Genomic DNA, 16,428 nt, shown 5'->3' with positions numbered 1-16,428 from the left:
TTCACGTGGCCTCCTTCCTTATACATGTGTGCATTCTCTCCTCTTATAAGGATACTCGCCATTGGATTTAGGACTCATTCTAATGCAACATGAACTCATTTTAGGTAATTTCATCTGCAAAGACCCATTTCAAAACAAAGTCACATTCTGAGGTTCTAAATGAACATAAATTTTGGCAGGGGTAGGGGGAAGGCAGTATCAAACCCACTACAATGATCAAATATAGAGTAAGGGCTTGAACCTGATACCATTTCGATGATTTTCCACTTTGAGGTTATAGTCTCAGCTATTAAATTAACAGTTAATGGTGGTATCAAAATTTAGAGTTATTTTGAGAATATCAGTGGAAAGCCGAGCTAAGAAACATCCCTTAGAGGAGCTCTAAGTTGTTTCTTACTACTACTCTGACCATGATGTTAGTTCTGTCCTTCAGCACATCTGATATATAGAGATTTAAGATATTAAGAATAAAGATTTAAGACATTTTCCAAAGATATCATTGGTTGAGCAAGGTAGGTACCTGCTTTGGTCTCTCTAGTTAACATCTTTGGATATCATGCTTGTAAGTCAGGATTTTCCCCAACGCTTGTCTAAAGCACATTTTCCCCATGAGGGGAGAAAATGCAGTTATCTTAGAGTCCAAATACATTTGGGAAATGCAAGGCCGAACCAAGTAAAACAGATTTCTTTACTGTAGTAAATAATTGCTTCATATCACTTTTTTGTTGTTGTTACGGTGGCTTGTGAATTTCTAAGAGGGAGGTATTACATATGTTTTTCTAAGCGTATTGGACATTTTTGTAGAGTACCTTCAGGAACTAATCATCTGTGCCACACTTTTGCACAACTACTTCGGGTGTTTGCTTGCTTATCATAGGTAAGTTCTGCTTTTCTGAAGGTAAATTTATACAATAAATTTATACACTCCTTTGGAATTTAGAAATTGGTTTTGAAACCCTCCATAATGGGCAAGATTCCTGTCAGAAAGAGAGACAGTGATGGGTTGCACCATGGTACCTACTAATTTATTGGTCAATTCATTCACTCCTTTAGTCACTTATTTTCTCACTGATTTCACATACACTTTGTGGAGCCCAGGGAAGTAGCTATGAACATAAAGATGATCAAGACCAGATGTCTTTTCATTAAGTCATCCAGATAATACACATCAATCACTATTTCCCAAAGTAATTCTAATACATGGAAATCACTTGTGTTGGACTGAATTGTCCCTCCAAAATTCATATGTTGAAGCCCTAATCCCTAGTATCTTAGAATATAACTATACCTGGAGAGAGGGCCTTTAAAGAGGTTATTAAGATGAAACGAGGTCATCAGGGTAGGGCCCCCGTCCTATAGGAATGATATCCTTCTAAGCAGAGGGAGAGAAAGCAGGGATGGGCTTGCACAGAGCAGAGGCCATGTGAGGACACGGCAAGAAAGTGCCCATCTATAAGCCAAGAAGAGGCCTCAGGAAAAATCAGTCCTGCCAGCATTTTGATCTGGTATTTCTAGCCTCCAGAACTGTGAGAAAATAAATTTCTGTTGTTTAAGCCACCTAGTCTGTGGTGTTTTGTTACAGCAGCCCTGGCAAACAAAAATACCACTGTTAATTGCTTATTCGGCCCCTGCCTTCCAGAGCTTTATTCGGCTAGTTCTGATGTCTACTGAGGACTTAAAATTCCTCTATTCATATTTTAGAAAAATTTCAAGAGGACCGATTTGACTTTAAACCTCTTGAGGACAAGGCCTTTGCCTGTTACATCTCTACATTGACAAATACACAGGCATCTTACAGAATATCATTCTCATCTCTAACTCCTCTCTGCACATTAATAATTGAGGGACAGCCTAATACATCTTTTGGAGAGAGCAAGAAATAACAAGAGAACTATAAAGTATTAGGCATATAGCTAGATGCTTCAAATTTATATTTTCATTTAATATTTCTCTTCTATTTTGAGGCAAATGTCGTTTCCTTGCTTTTTAGATGAGAAAACTGAGGTTCAGAGAGGATAAGTGATTTTACCAAAATCATAAAAACATTGGTAGAGTCAGAATCCAAACTCCTTTTTTCATACTGAATATATATCTAGATCTATAGATCTAGATATATATTCAGTATACACTATATACACACTAGCCTGAGGAAAGCAAGTACAATTTCTTTATGATGATGAAAAGATGATTAGAACGTTTTCATCAATTGCTTAATTAGAGGAAAGAGGAAATCTGGCTAGGCATCAGCACTTATGAGAAAAACCTGGAAATTTTAGTGGACTATGTTTATTTCAGTGACATCATCATAACTGATACAGTTACCAACCAAGTTAGGCCAATATTAAGTTGTGCGAATAAAAATAATGATTCTAAAAGCACTTACTAAGTGCCAGGTACTGTTGTTCTTATTTTTTTTTTTAAGATTTTATTTATTTATTCATGAGAGACACACACAGAGAGAGGCAGAGACACAGGCAGAGAGAGAAGCAGGCTTCATGCAGGGAGCCCAACGCAGGACTGGATCCCGGGACCCCAGGATCAGGCCCTGGGCTGAAGGTGGCAGTAAACTGCTGAGCCACCGGGGCTGCCCTGTTCTTGGTTCTTTATATATATTCTTGATACTGCTATTCAGGAAAGCTAGTGAAAAAACATCAGTGTATCTGAAGGCAGATAACCAGAATGATCAGACTTTGAAATTATGCTACATAATTATTGATTGGATAAACTGGCAAAGTTCACTCTGGAAAAAAAATTTAAGATGACATGATAGCCATCTCAAATAGTTGAAAGCTTTTCTATTCCTTTAGACATAGGAATAGAATTAGGAGGTAGGGAGCCTTCCATTACTGAGAGTAGTCAAATAGGTGTGTCAATGTAGAAGCTAACAAATGCATTCATGGGAGTTCAAGTAGTCAAACATAAATCACTTAAATTTTAAGATTTTGGGTTTTTAAGATTCATAAATATCACTATCTTCTTCTTCATTAATAAAGTTAGGCTTGTAGGAAAAAAATCTATTAGTGCTAGGTCCTTTCTGGAAGGAGAGAAACATCAATTCTCTCATCACCATTTCTAAGAGAGATATTCACTAGGAAACTGTTGTTCAATTTGAACTCTTCTCTATATTGATTCCATTATAATCATATTAACAGAATTCAGTCTTCAGGTTTTAAAGTCTGTAACTATACCTGTTTTGAAGAGATTGTCTGTTTATTTTTGCCCTTATCAGCAAGAGAAACTCATCCTTAATGCCTATCATTGGGGCCAGGCATTGAAGCAAAAGCTTCTTACAATGGGATATGGTTGGGTGTTTTTCTTATCTGGTATCAGTGTTTCTTGAGAAGTACCTACAGTGGCTAAGAAGTGAGTACACGATGATAGTGAGCATTATTAGAGGAATTCAAGTAGATAATCCATTTGCAAGCACCAGAGAAGTGCGGTTATGTGATGCGATGGGGTTACCCAGAGCCCCAAATGACAAATTAGATAGTTGCTGGGCTGTGGGGCATCTTAAGGGGGAATTAGGATAAATTACAGAACAGTCCTACTGAGGATGGGTCACGAAAGACACCGCATACAATGGACCCAGAAAATCCAAGCCGTCAGAGGGGTGTGTGTATATCAAAATTATTTTTTAAAAAAATCACATTGTTGCTATGAACATTTGACTAGTAAATGTGAAATATATCGTAGCAGGGGAAAAAAAAAAAATGCGTCCAGAGGGTGTTCCATCCTGCTGTTCAGAACATCGTGGGTGCTCAAATAATATTAGCGTTCCACGATGAAGATGGTAGCGAGGATGATGATGATTAATGCAATCCAAGGAAAAATAGGGCTGGGGAGGATGACACAGAGACCAGGAAAGGCAGGATGACTCACGGGTGAGAGGTACCTGGGGAGAGAGCGGTGTGGCGTGCACGTTGGCGAGCGTGGGGGGAGAGGAGAGGCTGGGGCGCGCGGGGCTCGGACCGCGGAGTGGGCGGGTGGGTGCCCGTGGGCGGAGCGGCTCCGGGGCTGAGTGGCGGGCAGCTATGTCTGCGAGAGCGGCAGCATCACCCGGGAGCGAAGCCTCCGAGACTCCGCCTAACTGACACCCAAAACTCTCCCTCTCCCTCCCGCAGCCCCAAACTGGAGGCAGCGGAGCCTGCGAGCAGCCTCGGCGGCGACGGCGGCGGCGGCGGCCCCGGCCCCAGCCCCGGCCCCAGCCCCGGCCCCAGCCCCAGCCCCGGCCCCAGCCCCGGCCCCAGCTCCCGCCCCGCCCCCGCCCCGCGCGCCCCGCGCGCGACGCCCGGATCGGCCGAGCCCCGCGCGAGCCCTCGCCCCCTCGCCGCGCCCGCCGCGCCTCCGCCCGCCTGCCCGCCCCCGCCGGCCGAGGCTGGGCTGCGGGAGGCGGCCGGGCGGCCCCGAGCCTCGCTCCGGCGACCAAAACAAAGGCAGCATCCGGGGCTGGGTGGATGCAAACAACCATGAAAGACTGGGTTCTCTCCCTCCCCGGCTCTGCTGCTGCCGCCGCCGCCGCTCCTCCTCCTGCCGCCGCCGCCGGGAGGGCTCCTCTGTGAGGGGAGGCAGGGGCGCAGCTGCTGGGCGTGAACCCGAAAGGTGAGAGCCGGGAGCCAGCGAGGGGGCGGGCAGGCCACGAAGATGTCCTCGGCCGTGGGGCCCCGCGGTCCTCGCCCACCCACGGTGCCTCCCCCCATGCAAGAGCTGCCCGACCTGAGCCACCTGACCGAGGAAGAGAGGAACATCATCATGGCAGTGATGGACCGGCAGAAGGAAGAGGAGGAAAAAGAAGAAGCCATGCTCAAGTAAGCCACCCCCAGCCGCGCCATCCGTGCCTCCGTGCCTCCATCGGCCCATTCACCACTCGCTCACCCAATCCTCGCGGCTGAGTGTGGGGGAGGGGCGGCCTAGGGTGTTGGGTGGGGGGCGGAGGCGCCTGCCTCGGGGCCGGGGCGCGGGGCTTGAGCGGGGAAGAGAGACGGGGCTGGAGGAAGGAGGGGATGCCGCCGGGCCGAGAGCCCTGGAGCCGCGAGAGGATGGCTTGAGGCTGGGTTGCAGAGGAGGATTGGGTGGATAGGGACCACCCTGAGGGTGGGGTATGCAGAAGCTGAGAAGGGCTGATGCCACCCAGGTGGAAGGGCCCCCGGGCTGGGAGCAGGTTTGTGGGCAGGGACTGAGTGGAAGAAAGGGGAGATGGGATGAAGAGGTGCTGAGAACAGCTCCTCTGCTCTTCTTGGAGTTGTTGAGGAGGTTGGGGTTACCCCAGTGAAGGGTGCCAGTAGGTATCTAAGAAAAATGCTTCTTTTAGTGTTCATTTTGGTACTCATTCATCTCCAGATCAAGGTTGGGTCCTTTTTGGGCAGTTGCCATCTTTGGTAACCTACCTACCCAGCGTCTCGTTAATCTTGTAGCCACAGTCTTCTACACAGAATACCTGTGTGAAGACACATTCTCTTACCCGTATACAATGCCGTCGGCAATGCAAAGTTTTTAATAATGAGAGAAGCTGATGGGGACTCTGGCCTGAATAAAATAGAGGTTCCTCTTTACTGGTTTCCAAGAGACCTCCAGGGCCTGCTCCCTTCCTGGTGGAAGCAGTACAATAGGGGATCACCTATTTGTACACATCCCCTCTTCTTTAAAGCCCATCGACCTTTCAAGAGCTCTCTGTCTAGTGCCCCATTTTCCTTCATCTGGGAAGGGGATTGGGCTCATGGCTGGTGGTGCAGGGGTGTGTGTCACTGCCTGTGCTGCTGCTTGTCATTTTCTCAGACAAAACTGCTTACAAGGTACTGGCATCCAGACCTGGGTTTTCCTTGCTCCTTAGCATCACCCACAGAGTGGAGCTGAATGGGACTTTGACCCTGCCCTCCCTTAGGAGGTCTCCTCGTATTCAGGAAAGTTTTCAACTTGAGGGTAAAGGAATTTGGAGACCTTGATTGGCACTAATTCCTTGGTGTCTCCTGTTTAGACTAGAAGGTGTATCTGGGGGCAGAGGATTGGCATGAAGAGCCAAAGGGAACCTGTTGCATCTGGAGTTAGCTGAGAGCACAGAAGGGGCAGGGAGGAAACAGGGGTGACACCCAGGCACAGAACACACCCATCAGGGCCTCACCCCCACCCTGGAGGATTGCCTCCTAAAGAGAAGATGCTGCCACTGAAGGTTTCTTCTGCTTCCTCTCAGTGCAGCAGTGCCTGGAAGGAGAGGAAGAGAGGGAGGCTGCATTCACAGATGCATGGGTCCCCACCAATGTAACCGCCACCCAGATGGGAGAGGGGGATATTGAGCAAGCGCAGTGGGTCCTGGGCCACTGCAAAAGAGTAGAAATCCAGTCATTCCTGCCCTTTCATTGTAGACTCAGAAAGGGTCCATTAACTCGGAAGGCCAAAGCTGGCCTCATTCTATACAGAGCAGCAGGTTTCCGGATTCCCTGCTCCTTCTCATCCAAAAAACAAATACTTTAAGCCTGCCGGCTTGAGGGAGGCAGAACCCTCATTAATCTGCTGCCTGCCCTTAGTGCAACAATCACATCCCTGGTGCTGCAGGCTTCCCCTCTTCTGAGACCTGAAGTAATGGATCATGTCTGATGGTGCTGCTGTTTGTCTGTCTGGTTGTCAGTCCGTCTGTCCTCACTGGTTGCAGTCCCCGCCACCTGTCCTGGACACCTTTTATGCTGGTCAGGATTTACAGGTTGCCTATTCCTTTTGCTGCTCACTGCAGACAGCAGGTGGATGGAGGCCTCTAGCAGCCAGTGGAAAACATGAGCTGCTGCCTGACAGGGTCCCAATAGGAAGGGGAAGGCACAGCGCAAGTAGTGGCCATCACACCTCTTTGTTGGCCGTTTCAGGCTGGTGGGGAGAGAGATTTTAAGTGGGAGAGGGTAAGTTTTAGGACAGAATTCCAAATCTGCTGACTGCCTAAGGATAGCACAGTAAGATTGTATGGGCTTATATGGACAAATGAAAATGAAGAATACCGTCCAACTGCTCATGTCTAAAACATCTTTCCCGCTGCCGTTCCTGTGACTGCTTTGCACTAGCTTGCAAGTATTGTTCTTTTATTGCAAGGATTCACAAACTATCGCAGTATGTGACGCTGTTATACAACAGCCCTCTATAATCCCAGACCTCTGCATTAACTTTATCAATCAGCCTCCTCTGTCAATGTCTTGGCCTTTTGTGCAGTGCCAGATTGGTGAGTGTTTTGGAATCCCAGTGTGCTGCCGTGTAAGCATGTCATATTGTCTGCAATTAGTGGAACAGTGCTGTACTTTTTTTCTAGAGGGCACTTTATGTCTTAAAAACTGGTGATTGTCAAGGCTATTCCGATGACACATATATATGGGAACTTAATGACACAGTCATAAGTGGTGGCCTTTTCTCAACTTTGCATAAAAATAGATTGGAAAATGATGCTTTTCATGGGGCTTTGAGGTATTTGTTAAATTAGAGATAAGTTTTTATGGTAACGCTTGGTCCATCATATCACATATCTGAGAAATTACTTTTACGACAGACCACACAAAGCTAAAGTTCTGGCCACAGGAGTTAGACTTAAAATTCACTTTTGTCATCACTGCAGAACCATCACCTTAGGCTGCCTACTGTGCTGTCTCTCTCTTCACATGTGTATGAATGTGTGAGATGTTAGTAGAAGATAGAAAACTGATGGGTGAATATGGGAAGGATTAAATACAGATTAAAATATATTTGTGTAGTTTCATCAGTCTTGCTTATAAATTACTACTTGAATTTGGCTTTGATAATATCTTTAAATATGTGTAAATGGAAAAGAATAATCAAGCTAATTTTTACCTCAAGATTTTAGAAAAATTTGACTCGAAATTATAAGTACTTAGTCATAAAATAAATCATTTTAATGTTGGCAAAGTGCACTAATTTTAAATACCATTGCCATATAACTAGAAATAGTTGACTCCCGGAAATAATTCTTAATGAGTGATGTAATTATCTGCAAATCAGAGGTCTTTTCTTATTCCTAGTAGGGTTTTTGGTATGTATATGTGTGTGTGTGTGTGTGTGTGTGTGTGTGTGTGTGTGTTCTGGAGGCTTTTTGAAACCTAACTTCCTCAATGAATACTCTTTCAAGTAACTGTCACCAGACACCATAAGCCAATATATTACATGAGTTGAAAACTGCATTATCTGGGACCTAAATCAGAGAAGATCTCATTAGATCTAAAATCTTATTCCCTTTTTTTTTTTTTTTTATAAAAGCTTCATAGGGAAAGGAGCTACAGAATAGTAAGAGAAGAAAAAAAATAGCAGCAGAGAGTAAAGGGATGGTTTGAGGATGGGAGATGAGAACCATATTGAAATATTTAATAAAATTCTAACATTTGTTGAGCATTTACCTCATGCTTGCCATTATTCTAAGTAGTTATTGAATCAAATGCTAAATAGTTAAACTATGCTCAAGTTTAATACATGCATATTTGGATTCTCACAACAGCCTGTGCAGAAGGTAAGTCAGGTCATATAATCCTCAAATCTTCACCCTACATCAGAGAATTCCAGTAATACCCTAAGCTTAATATTACTAAGCAGTAATACCCAAGTACTCACATTACTTGGCCCAATCAGAATTCAAACCCAGACCTTTTATTCTAAGTCCAAATGTTTTCCCACCCATGACACTGACCTTCTACCAAGAAAAAACTTGCATTTTATCTACCTTTTCCTTAAATTAGTTTGTGCTCTTTCCTCAGTTTCAGAGAAGTGGTTTGGCAAAAGATTAGGCTGACTTAGTAGATCAGTTGCTGATTATAGGATGGCCTGGAGCTTCACTCACACTCTTAATAGAGTTTTTCTGTGGATTGAGGACAAGAGAATTGCCTCCAGTTTGAAGAAAATGAAAAGCATCATTGTATGGTAGAAAGGCCATTAATTGTGGATCCAAGCTTTTTGGGGTTCTAGTTCTAATTCTGACACTGTGTATATGTGGGCAAGACGATTTAAATGGGGATTCTGTGAGGTTGTACTTTACATACAAATTCTGCAATTCATGGTGTGAAATTGATTTATAAAAAGTATTTGCTTTAGACTTCTCCCTCTCCCCTTAACAGGGAATCAGATGCTGACTTTTCACACATCCGTAACATCTACCTCCTTTATGAAAGGAGAAAGAAAATAGAAGTAGAACTCTTGCAACCTCAACTTTTTTTCTTCTTTTTCTCTCTCCAACCAATAATGTACCATTATGGCCTCAAATGGATCTAGAAGACTCAATATGAAAGACCACAATTAGCAAGTGGGAAAAGAAGGAAAAGGAGATGGGGCAGCTGGGGAGGAGTGCACATAGAGTCCCCGTGGATGCAAGTATCATGTTTTCATTGGGGTTTGCAAAGATTTTCATGTCTTATGTCCCAGAATACTATCCATGTTGCTGAGGCAGGGAAGGGTAAGAAGGAATAGAAAGAAGGCAAATAGTAATGAGGAAATGCTGCTAAAACACGAGCTGGTGTCTACCATTTTTGAGATGTTGTGTTAAATAGAAAAGGAGAAAACTTACCATTTTACTGGACTCTTTATGCCATTTATGGTTAGGGCTATGTTTAGAGAAGGTTAATCCTGAACTCTATTAAAGTTTTCTTCTTTCAATAAAAACCTATCTTAGTAATTGCATGTGCCCAGGACTGAATTTCCAAATGTTCCTGGAGAAAATATAGAATAGGGAAGTCTTAAAAAAATGAAAGATGTGAGGAGCTATCAAAGAGAATGGAGGGAAAGAGACATAACCATTAGTTCACATTTTTGCTCATATGTCTTGACTTTCTTTTAACTTGTATGTATTCTTTCTTAACCAGAAGTGAAGAGGCACCATCGTTTAAATAAGTAGATTACTAAATTTGAAGTAGAATATGGAAACCAGTGTGGGCTATATGTGCTACTGCTGACTTGAATAGAAACACAACATCTTGGGAGTGTTATTTGCTCAACTTGTTAAATGAGGAGAATGATTTATCTTAAACCTGTGCAATAAGCTTCCTGAAAAGATATCAAATAGGAATTCCTAAAATATTATTTTCCTACTCTTGGAATAGACAGATGGATGAGGCTGATATACCATGGAATATAAAGTCCATTGTATTGCATTGCATATATCTTTGTGAACAATTTTATATTTTTAAACAACTTTTTACATTTTATTCTGTGATATGAATTGGATATTTTAGAGCTGGTCCTGCAAGTTGAAGTAACTTTTCCGAGGACACGTGGCAACCAGAGTAAGAGACCAGAACCTATGTTCATTGACTCCAAGTTGCTAATCTTGTAAATCATTTTAAAAGTATATCAAGCAAAAATAATAATAATACAAAAATAAAAGTACGTCAAGTTATGAGTATTACAGTTTGTTTCTCTGTTCTATTGGGTGGGAGGGAGACAGTTAACATTTATTGTGTGTCAGGCATGTGGCTGGATACTTCACATGTTTCACCATGCCCTGAAATTACCTCTTGATGAGAAGTTCATCCTGTCAGTATTCTCTTTGTTTCCTAGTATTAATGAAATTCTCAGCACTAGCTAGATATCTTCCTGACCCTTTGCTTATGACATTTGATTCTGGGATCCAGAGAATTAACCTAAAAGAGGGAAGAGAAGAATTTCTTATGGGTAGTAGCATTTTCTACCCTTTTCCAGGTCTCTTCAGTCTCTAGATCTGGCCACAGATTACTCATTAACCCCATGTACACCAGGGGCTTTTCTGATCTGTTTTCTCTTCTGCGCATGGTGTTAAGACCTTACCATTTCCCCCACCATTCTCCACCATGAGGTTATCACTCCTTGCTACTCTTGTTCTCAGTTTTATTTATTAGGTAGGCTATTTTGAACAAAGTGTCATATGATAGGCAGTTCAACAGTGAGATCGTTTTTTTTAGGCATTGGAACGGGGTAGGCATTGGGCTGTAGGGACAGAATAGAGAGAGTCTTTTGCTGAGAGCTAGATGTTGGTGTAGTTACTACAGTTTTAAAACTGCCATGATCAGAAGGAGAGGTGTGCATCAAACAGTTGGATAAAGCAGTGAACTAAATTCTGGTCTTAACATTACCACTTTCTGTGCTGTAAGTCTCAGTTTCTTTATGTGTAAGGTAGAATTGATAATGTCTGCCCTACTAACTTAGGTGGAAGTGGGTAGTGGAAACTCCCTTAAACTTGAAATTTCTGTGCCAAAGAAAGTGCTATTATTATCTTTACTTTGGAAAACTATAGAAGAATCTTAAGATTATATTTTCTTGTGGTGACTGCACCTAGTAGGGGTCCTGTGGAAATGAGTTCTTATAGAACAATTTCTTCATTGTATCATGCTGACAGTCCACTGTGGCAGAGGCTGCAGCTACAAGTTGGAGAATTTGGTAAGGAGGCACAAGGTAAAATGAGTCCAGAGCTTGGTTTGAGGTGGTATTCACCTTCTTTACATTCTTCTTTCTTTTTTATTAAATAGTTCATTAAGTCTTTAGCACAAAAAGCGATGTGGGCAAAATGATAAAGTCTGAAATAGCTAAAAGGCAACCCTAATTCAAAAAGGTGAAGACAAATTAGTTTATGGTAATTCCTCATCTTTTACTAGAAAAATACCTATGGTTTTAGTGCCACTGGATTTTATAACATTCATTTTCAGAATGGCTGAATAAGGGGCCATATATTTGTCAAGTAGTAGTTTCTCTAGCATGTCAGTTTATTGTTGGGTAATGTCATAGATTATATGTTTTTCAGAATTCTTTAAGATTTTCTACTGAGTGTGTTGGGTTTTCTATATGTATATTCTCACACTCCGTCATCAAGTTTGTGTCCACATATCTTGATCTAAGTCGGTATTCTGTGAATGTCAAGAGGGGAATATATGACATTGACTTTAGATTTTCTACCTCTGTCTCTGTGAAAACTTCCTGTACGCATGGATGTTTATTTAAAGGGAAAAATAGAGTTGTTTAAAAGGACAATGACTGTACATGTTGGTTTGCCTAGGAGAGTACCTATTTATGCCTATTTCACTCTATGGTTATGGAAAGTACCTCTTTTTCTCAATTTTGTATTTCAATACGGACAATAAATTATAATGTCTTCTTCTTTATAAGTTTTCCGTCCCTGACCCATTATTCTTTTAAAACTTAAGAAAGTCAAGCAATTAACAGTCATAAAATATATCTTATCAATAAATAATACAAATTATAGAGATACTTTGAAAATCATTGGTAAATGGAAGAGCTTTTGCTGAGAATGAGGTGTTATCTTTATGGAGTCTCAGTGGAATGCTACCTTTTATGGCAAAGTAGAATTAAAATTTTCAAAACATTTTTCAAAGAACAGTGGCTGTGAATTGCAACTACATGCAGGACTCTGTTTATGAATGTTCTCCTTTGGGCCTTGCAAAGGAGCAGCCTGTAGTTTAGAGAAGACATTTAAATAGATTTTAGAATGCTACATTTTAATAGTTCTTCTCAAGTTTAGATAGTAAAATAAGATAATGTCATAGAAAGTAATTTCATGCAAATTGAAAGTAATTAATATGCTTAATTAAATATTAGCTATTTTAAAGAACTAGGCATTGGAACGGGAACCTAGCATGAACCAAGCAGTTACCTTTATGTAATATAACAGGTAATACCTTGCTAGTGATTTACATAGTGTTTGGTCTTTCTGTGTGTGTTCCTCATCATTATATAGGTAATTATTGTTTGAAAGATGCCATTATATTTACATAGAGAAGATAAATGAATTGAAAACCAATAAAAGTATCTGCACTGTCATATGAATTTAGCTTGCACAGTTACCTTCTTATGATGGACTCAAGCATGTTCACAAATGGGTGCTAGGAGTAGTGTAGGAGTTCTTGATGGGGTTTTCTGGCTGGATTTCCTACACTTTGTGTAGTCTGTTTGTTTAGCTACCCACTTACATTCCTGTGCTCAAATATAATTAATATTTGAGCAGTATTCTGGGAGATTACTGATATTCTCAAGAATATCAGGTTATTTTAAAATTGTAAGCAATCAGTGCACAAGCATCATGTGCCACATTACCATTCTTGATGTTTAAGCATAGCTCTTAACAAATGCAATGAGAAGCTCTTTATTTGAGTGGCTAGCTGTTTTGTTTTCAATTTATGAGGTTTTATATTTTAGAAAAATTGGGCAGATGGTATGAAATATCTAGAGAATGTTTAAATCAGGGATCCCTGGGTGGCGCAGCGGTTTGGCGCCTGCCTTTGGCCCAGGGCGCGATCCTGGTAGACCCGGGATCGAATCCCACGTCGGGCTCCCGGTGCATGGAGCCTGCTTCTCCCTCTGCCTGTGTCTCTGCGCCTCTCTCTCTCTCTCTGTGACTATCATAAATAAATAAAATTTTTAAAAAACATCTAAAAAAAAATAAATCAATATATTAGGTTTCTTTAAATATAGAGTAGTATATATATCCACATGTAGAAATTCTATCCAGGGATCCCTGGGTGGCGCAGCGGTTTGGCGCCTGCCTTTGGCCCAGGGCGCGATCCTGGAGACCCGGGATCGAATCCCACGTCGGGCTCCCAGTGCATGGAGCCTGCTTCTCCCTCTGCCTGTGTCTCTGCCTCTCTCTCTCTCTCTCTCTGTGTGACTATCATAAATAAATAAAAATTAAAAAAAAAAAAAAAAAAAAGAAATTCTATCCAGGTCAGAAAGATTACATAGTGTATTAGTAGAAAGAGATGAAAACAAAAGTAACCAAATAGCTTTCCCTTTTATATTTCATACAACTTAGCAGATTTATCTCTCTTAGCTATCCTGTCTTGTAATATATTGGAGCTTAAGTCTTCTTTCCTAATCCTTTTTTGGAGGGGTGAAAAACTTAATTTATTTTAAGTCTTTGTATCTGAAATAATGGGAAATTGAACTGAGCTGGCTTATTTATTTGGGATATTAAAATTTTGGTAAGAGTAAAAATCGTAAAGATTCTACTTTGATATTCTTCATGATCATCATGACGATTGTCATAAAAATGTAACTTGGAAAAATAAAATATAGTACAGTCTTTTTATGAATTAGGCTGGCTATTTCAATATAAAGATGTCTACATACCCTAGGTCAAATTTAACCACCTAATAGTTATTACCTAGAGTAGTGCAACCTGGAGAAAAAACTTAACTAGTCAAAAAAAGATACTATTCTCTGAGTTTTGTTCCAGACACAGGCACTGAAAGGGATTGCATGGTATTTGGAACTCCAAAGGCCTAAGCTGTTAATAGTTACTATTGAGTAGAACTATGATTGGTAATCTGTCAGGTGGCTATCTATCTGGTCCCTGCCTTCCATAAAAGTAGCATAGTTTAAGGTCTTGGAGGTCCACATGCAGAAAAATTAAAAAAAACAAACAACTTACAATCCCAGGCAAAGTAGCAGATAATTTACCTGGTGAAGTAGTGCAAATTTTTTAAAAATATGACGTATGTTTTGGGAAAATGCTAAATAAGCCATACAAAATAGTTCAAAATGAGTGCTGGTTATAATTAGAGCTGAAGGACTTTCTGAAGCTCTCCCTTGGCCTTCTTTCTATAACTCCATTTCCTTCTGATTTATCTTCTCCTTTCCCATGTGTCCCTAATCAATCTTCTGTTGATAATCAAATTTTGCCCTTCCTGTGGGTTCTCCTCTCAACCTTCCACTCCCATATTATATAGTTTCTGGTCAATCTCAAACATACTCATGACTTCAATCATACTTAGATGTTAATGATTTCCAAATATATCTTACTACCTTAGAATTTTCTACCAAATTCTAGATCCATGTACCTAACTACCTGCTAAATATCTCTACCTGGATGTCCTTGGGAACTTCAAACCAGTTGTGATCCATCATAAATGTCTTGACCTTCTGCCCAAACACAGTGGTTTTCTTATAATCTCTATCTTTCTGGGTGACATCTTCAGGACAACTCCTTATTGAATCCATTGTCAAATCCTTCTGATTCAATATTCTTAGAGTCCTTTGAATTTCTTCTTTATTTTCCAATTCCATTGCTGTTACTTCAGTGTAGACCATCCTCACTACTCACTGGATTGCCTGCAATAACCTCCTAATTCATTTTCCTGCCACTGATCAGACCCTCTCCCATCTTCACATTGCTGTCAGAGGAATCATTCTAGCATTCATTTAATCATGTCCCTTCAATAAAACCCCTGTGCTTTCAGAGTAAAGATTAAATCTCATAATCTGTACTGTGCCTACTATCTCCCTTCATTGGTCTATGGACATCTTCCTGCTATAGCTTTCTTGATCAAGATCTCAAAGCATCACCACTGCTTCACAGCTTGGTAATTCCCACTTGTGTTTTTCTCTCTGTCAGGAATTTCCTTCTTTCCCTAATTTTTACATAGCTTTTCAAATTAGTTCAAGTGACATCTCATCTGATAAGTCTTCCCAAACTTCCTGGATTAATTTTTGTATTTTTCCTCTGTGCCCATCTTTTTCATAATCTTTACTCAACAGTCTCAGCTCAGTACAGCATCTGTTTCTGAGAGCAGGCTCATTCTTTTTTGCCAGTGCCTGGCATATAATAGGTCCCTAAATTTTTTAAACTGTGTGTATGAATGAATGAATAAATCCAGAGGCTGTGGAGTGGAAGAGTCACCTAAGGCTGCTGGATGGATTAATAGGGTATGAGTAGGTGGATGGAGTGGGAAGGTTATACTAACCATGGGAATTCTATCAGCAAATTCTGAAATCAAAAAATGAGCTGAGTGGTTTTGGCTATTGAGAGAATCACCGTTGGCCAGAACTTATGAGAATATACTGGATGTTGGATATTACAAGGTGAAATTGAAATATAGTTTTTAGATGATCTGTTGTACTCCTAATTTATCATTAATGGTTTTTGAAGGACAGCATTTTTAAAGTGCTGGAATGTCAGTGTGGAAGGATGTAAATAATACATTTTAAAAAGTAATTCTCTAGACAGAGATGCTTTAATGGAAACATTTTCTTTGAATTAAAACATCACTAACTTCAGTAGCAGTTTAAACCATAATATATGTCCTCTGATTTGGTATTTAGAATAAGATCATAGGCAAGTGTTGTACTGGATTATGTTTTTAACTTAAAAATGCCCCTTGTTTAAGTCATCTTCTAGATTTACACTTCTTGAATGCAGATATCTTCTCCTAATCATACAGGCATTTCCATTGCTTAACATTCTGGCTGATACATGGTAGGATCTCAGTAAGTGCTTGTTGAACTGAATTGTTCAGTCTGCATACCCGGGGCAGAAAAGCACTGGTTTTTGACATAACATAACTAAATTGAGTTGAAATATGGATGGGAGCTTAGAGACCGTCCATTACAGTGCTGGCAAATGCTTAGTGCCAGATGACTTTGTGAACCTAGAAAAGCATCAGTGATAAATGTTGGATGCCTCAGAACCTTTCTGAGTATAGT

At 41.0% G+C, this 16,428-nt stretch overlaps 1 protein-coding gene across 46 annotated transcripts in view; it reads left to right on the top strand.

The window, feature by feature from the left end:
• The first annotated feature begins 4,345 nt into the window (after nt 1–4,345).
• RIMS1 (regulating synaptic membrane exocytosis 1) overlaps nt 4,346–16,428 on the top strand; it is a 477,109-nt gene continuing 465,026 nt past the window's right edge. For 28 of the 46 annotated variants that reach the window (XM_077903455.1, XM_077903409.1, XM_077903403.1 and 25 more), the window contains exon 1: nt 4,347–4,805. In XM_077903455.1, the coding sequence (XP_077759581.1) occupies nt 4,642–4,805 (164 nt within the window). In that variant the 5' untranslated portion in view covers nt 4,347–4,641. Of the gene's footprint in view, nt 4,806–16,428 lie in introns of all 46 variants that reach the window. The other 18 variants (XM_077903444.1, XM_077903437.1, XM_077903432.1 and 15 more) reach the window with 2 other exon arrangements.

This window comes from Canis aureus, chromosome 7, assembly GCF_053574225.1.
Source record: "Canis aureus isolate CA01 chromosome 7, VMU_Caureus_v.1.0, whole genome shotgun sequence".
Taxonomy (NCBI): Eukaryota; Metazoa; Chordata; class Mammalia; order Carnivora; family Canidae; genus Canis; species Canis aureus.
This window is presented reverse-complemented; position numbering and strand designations above follow the sequence as displayed.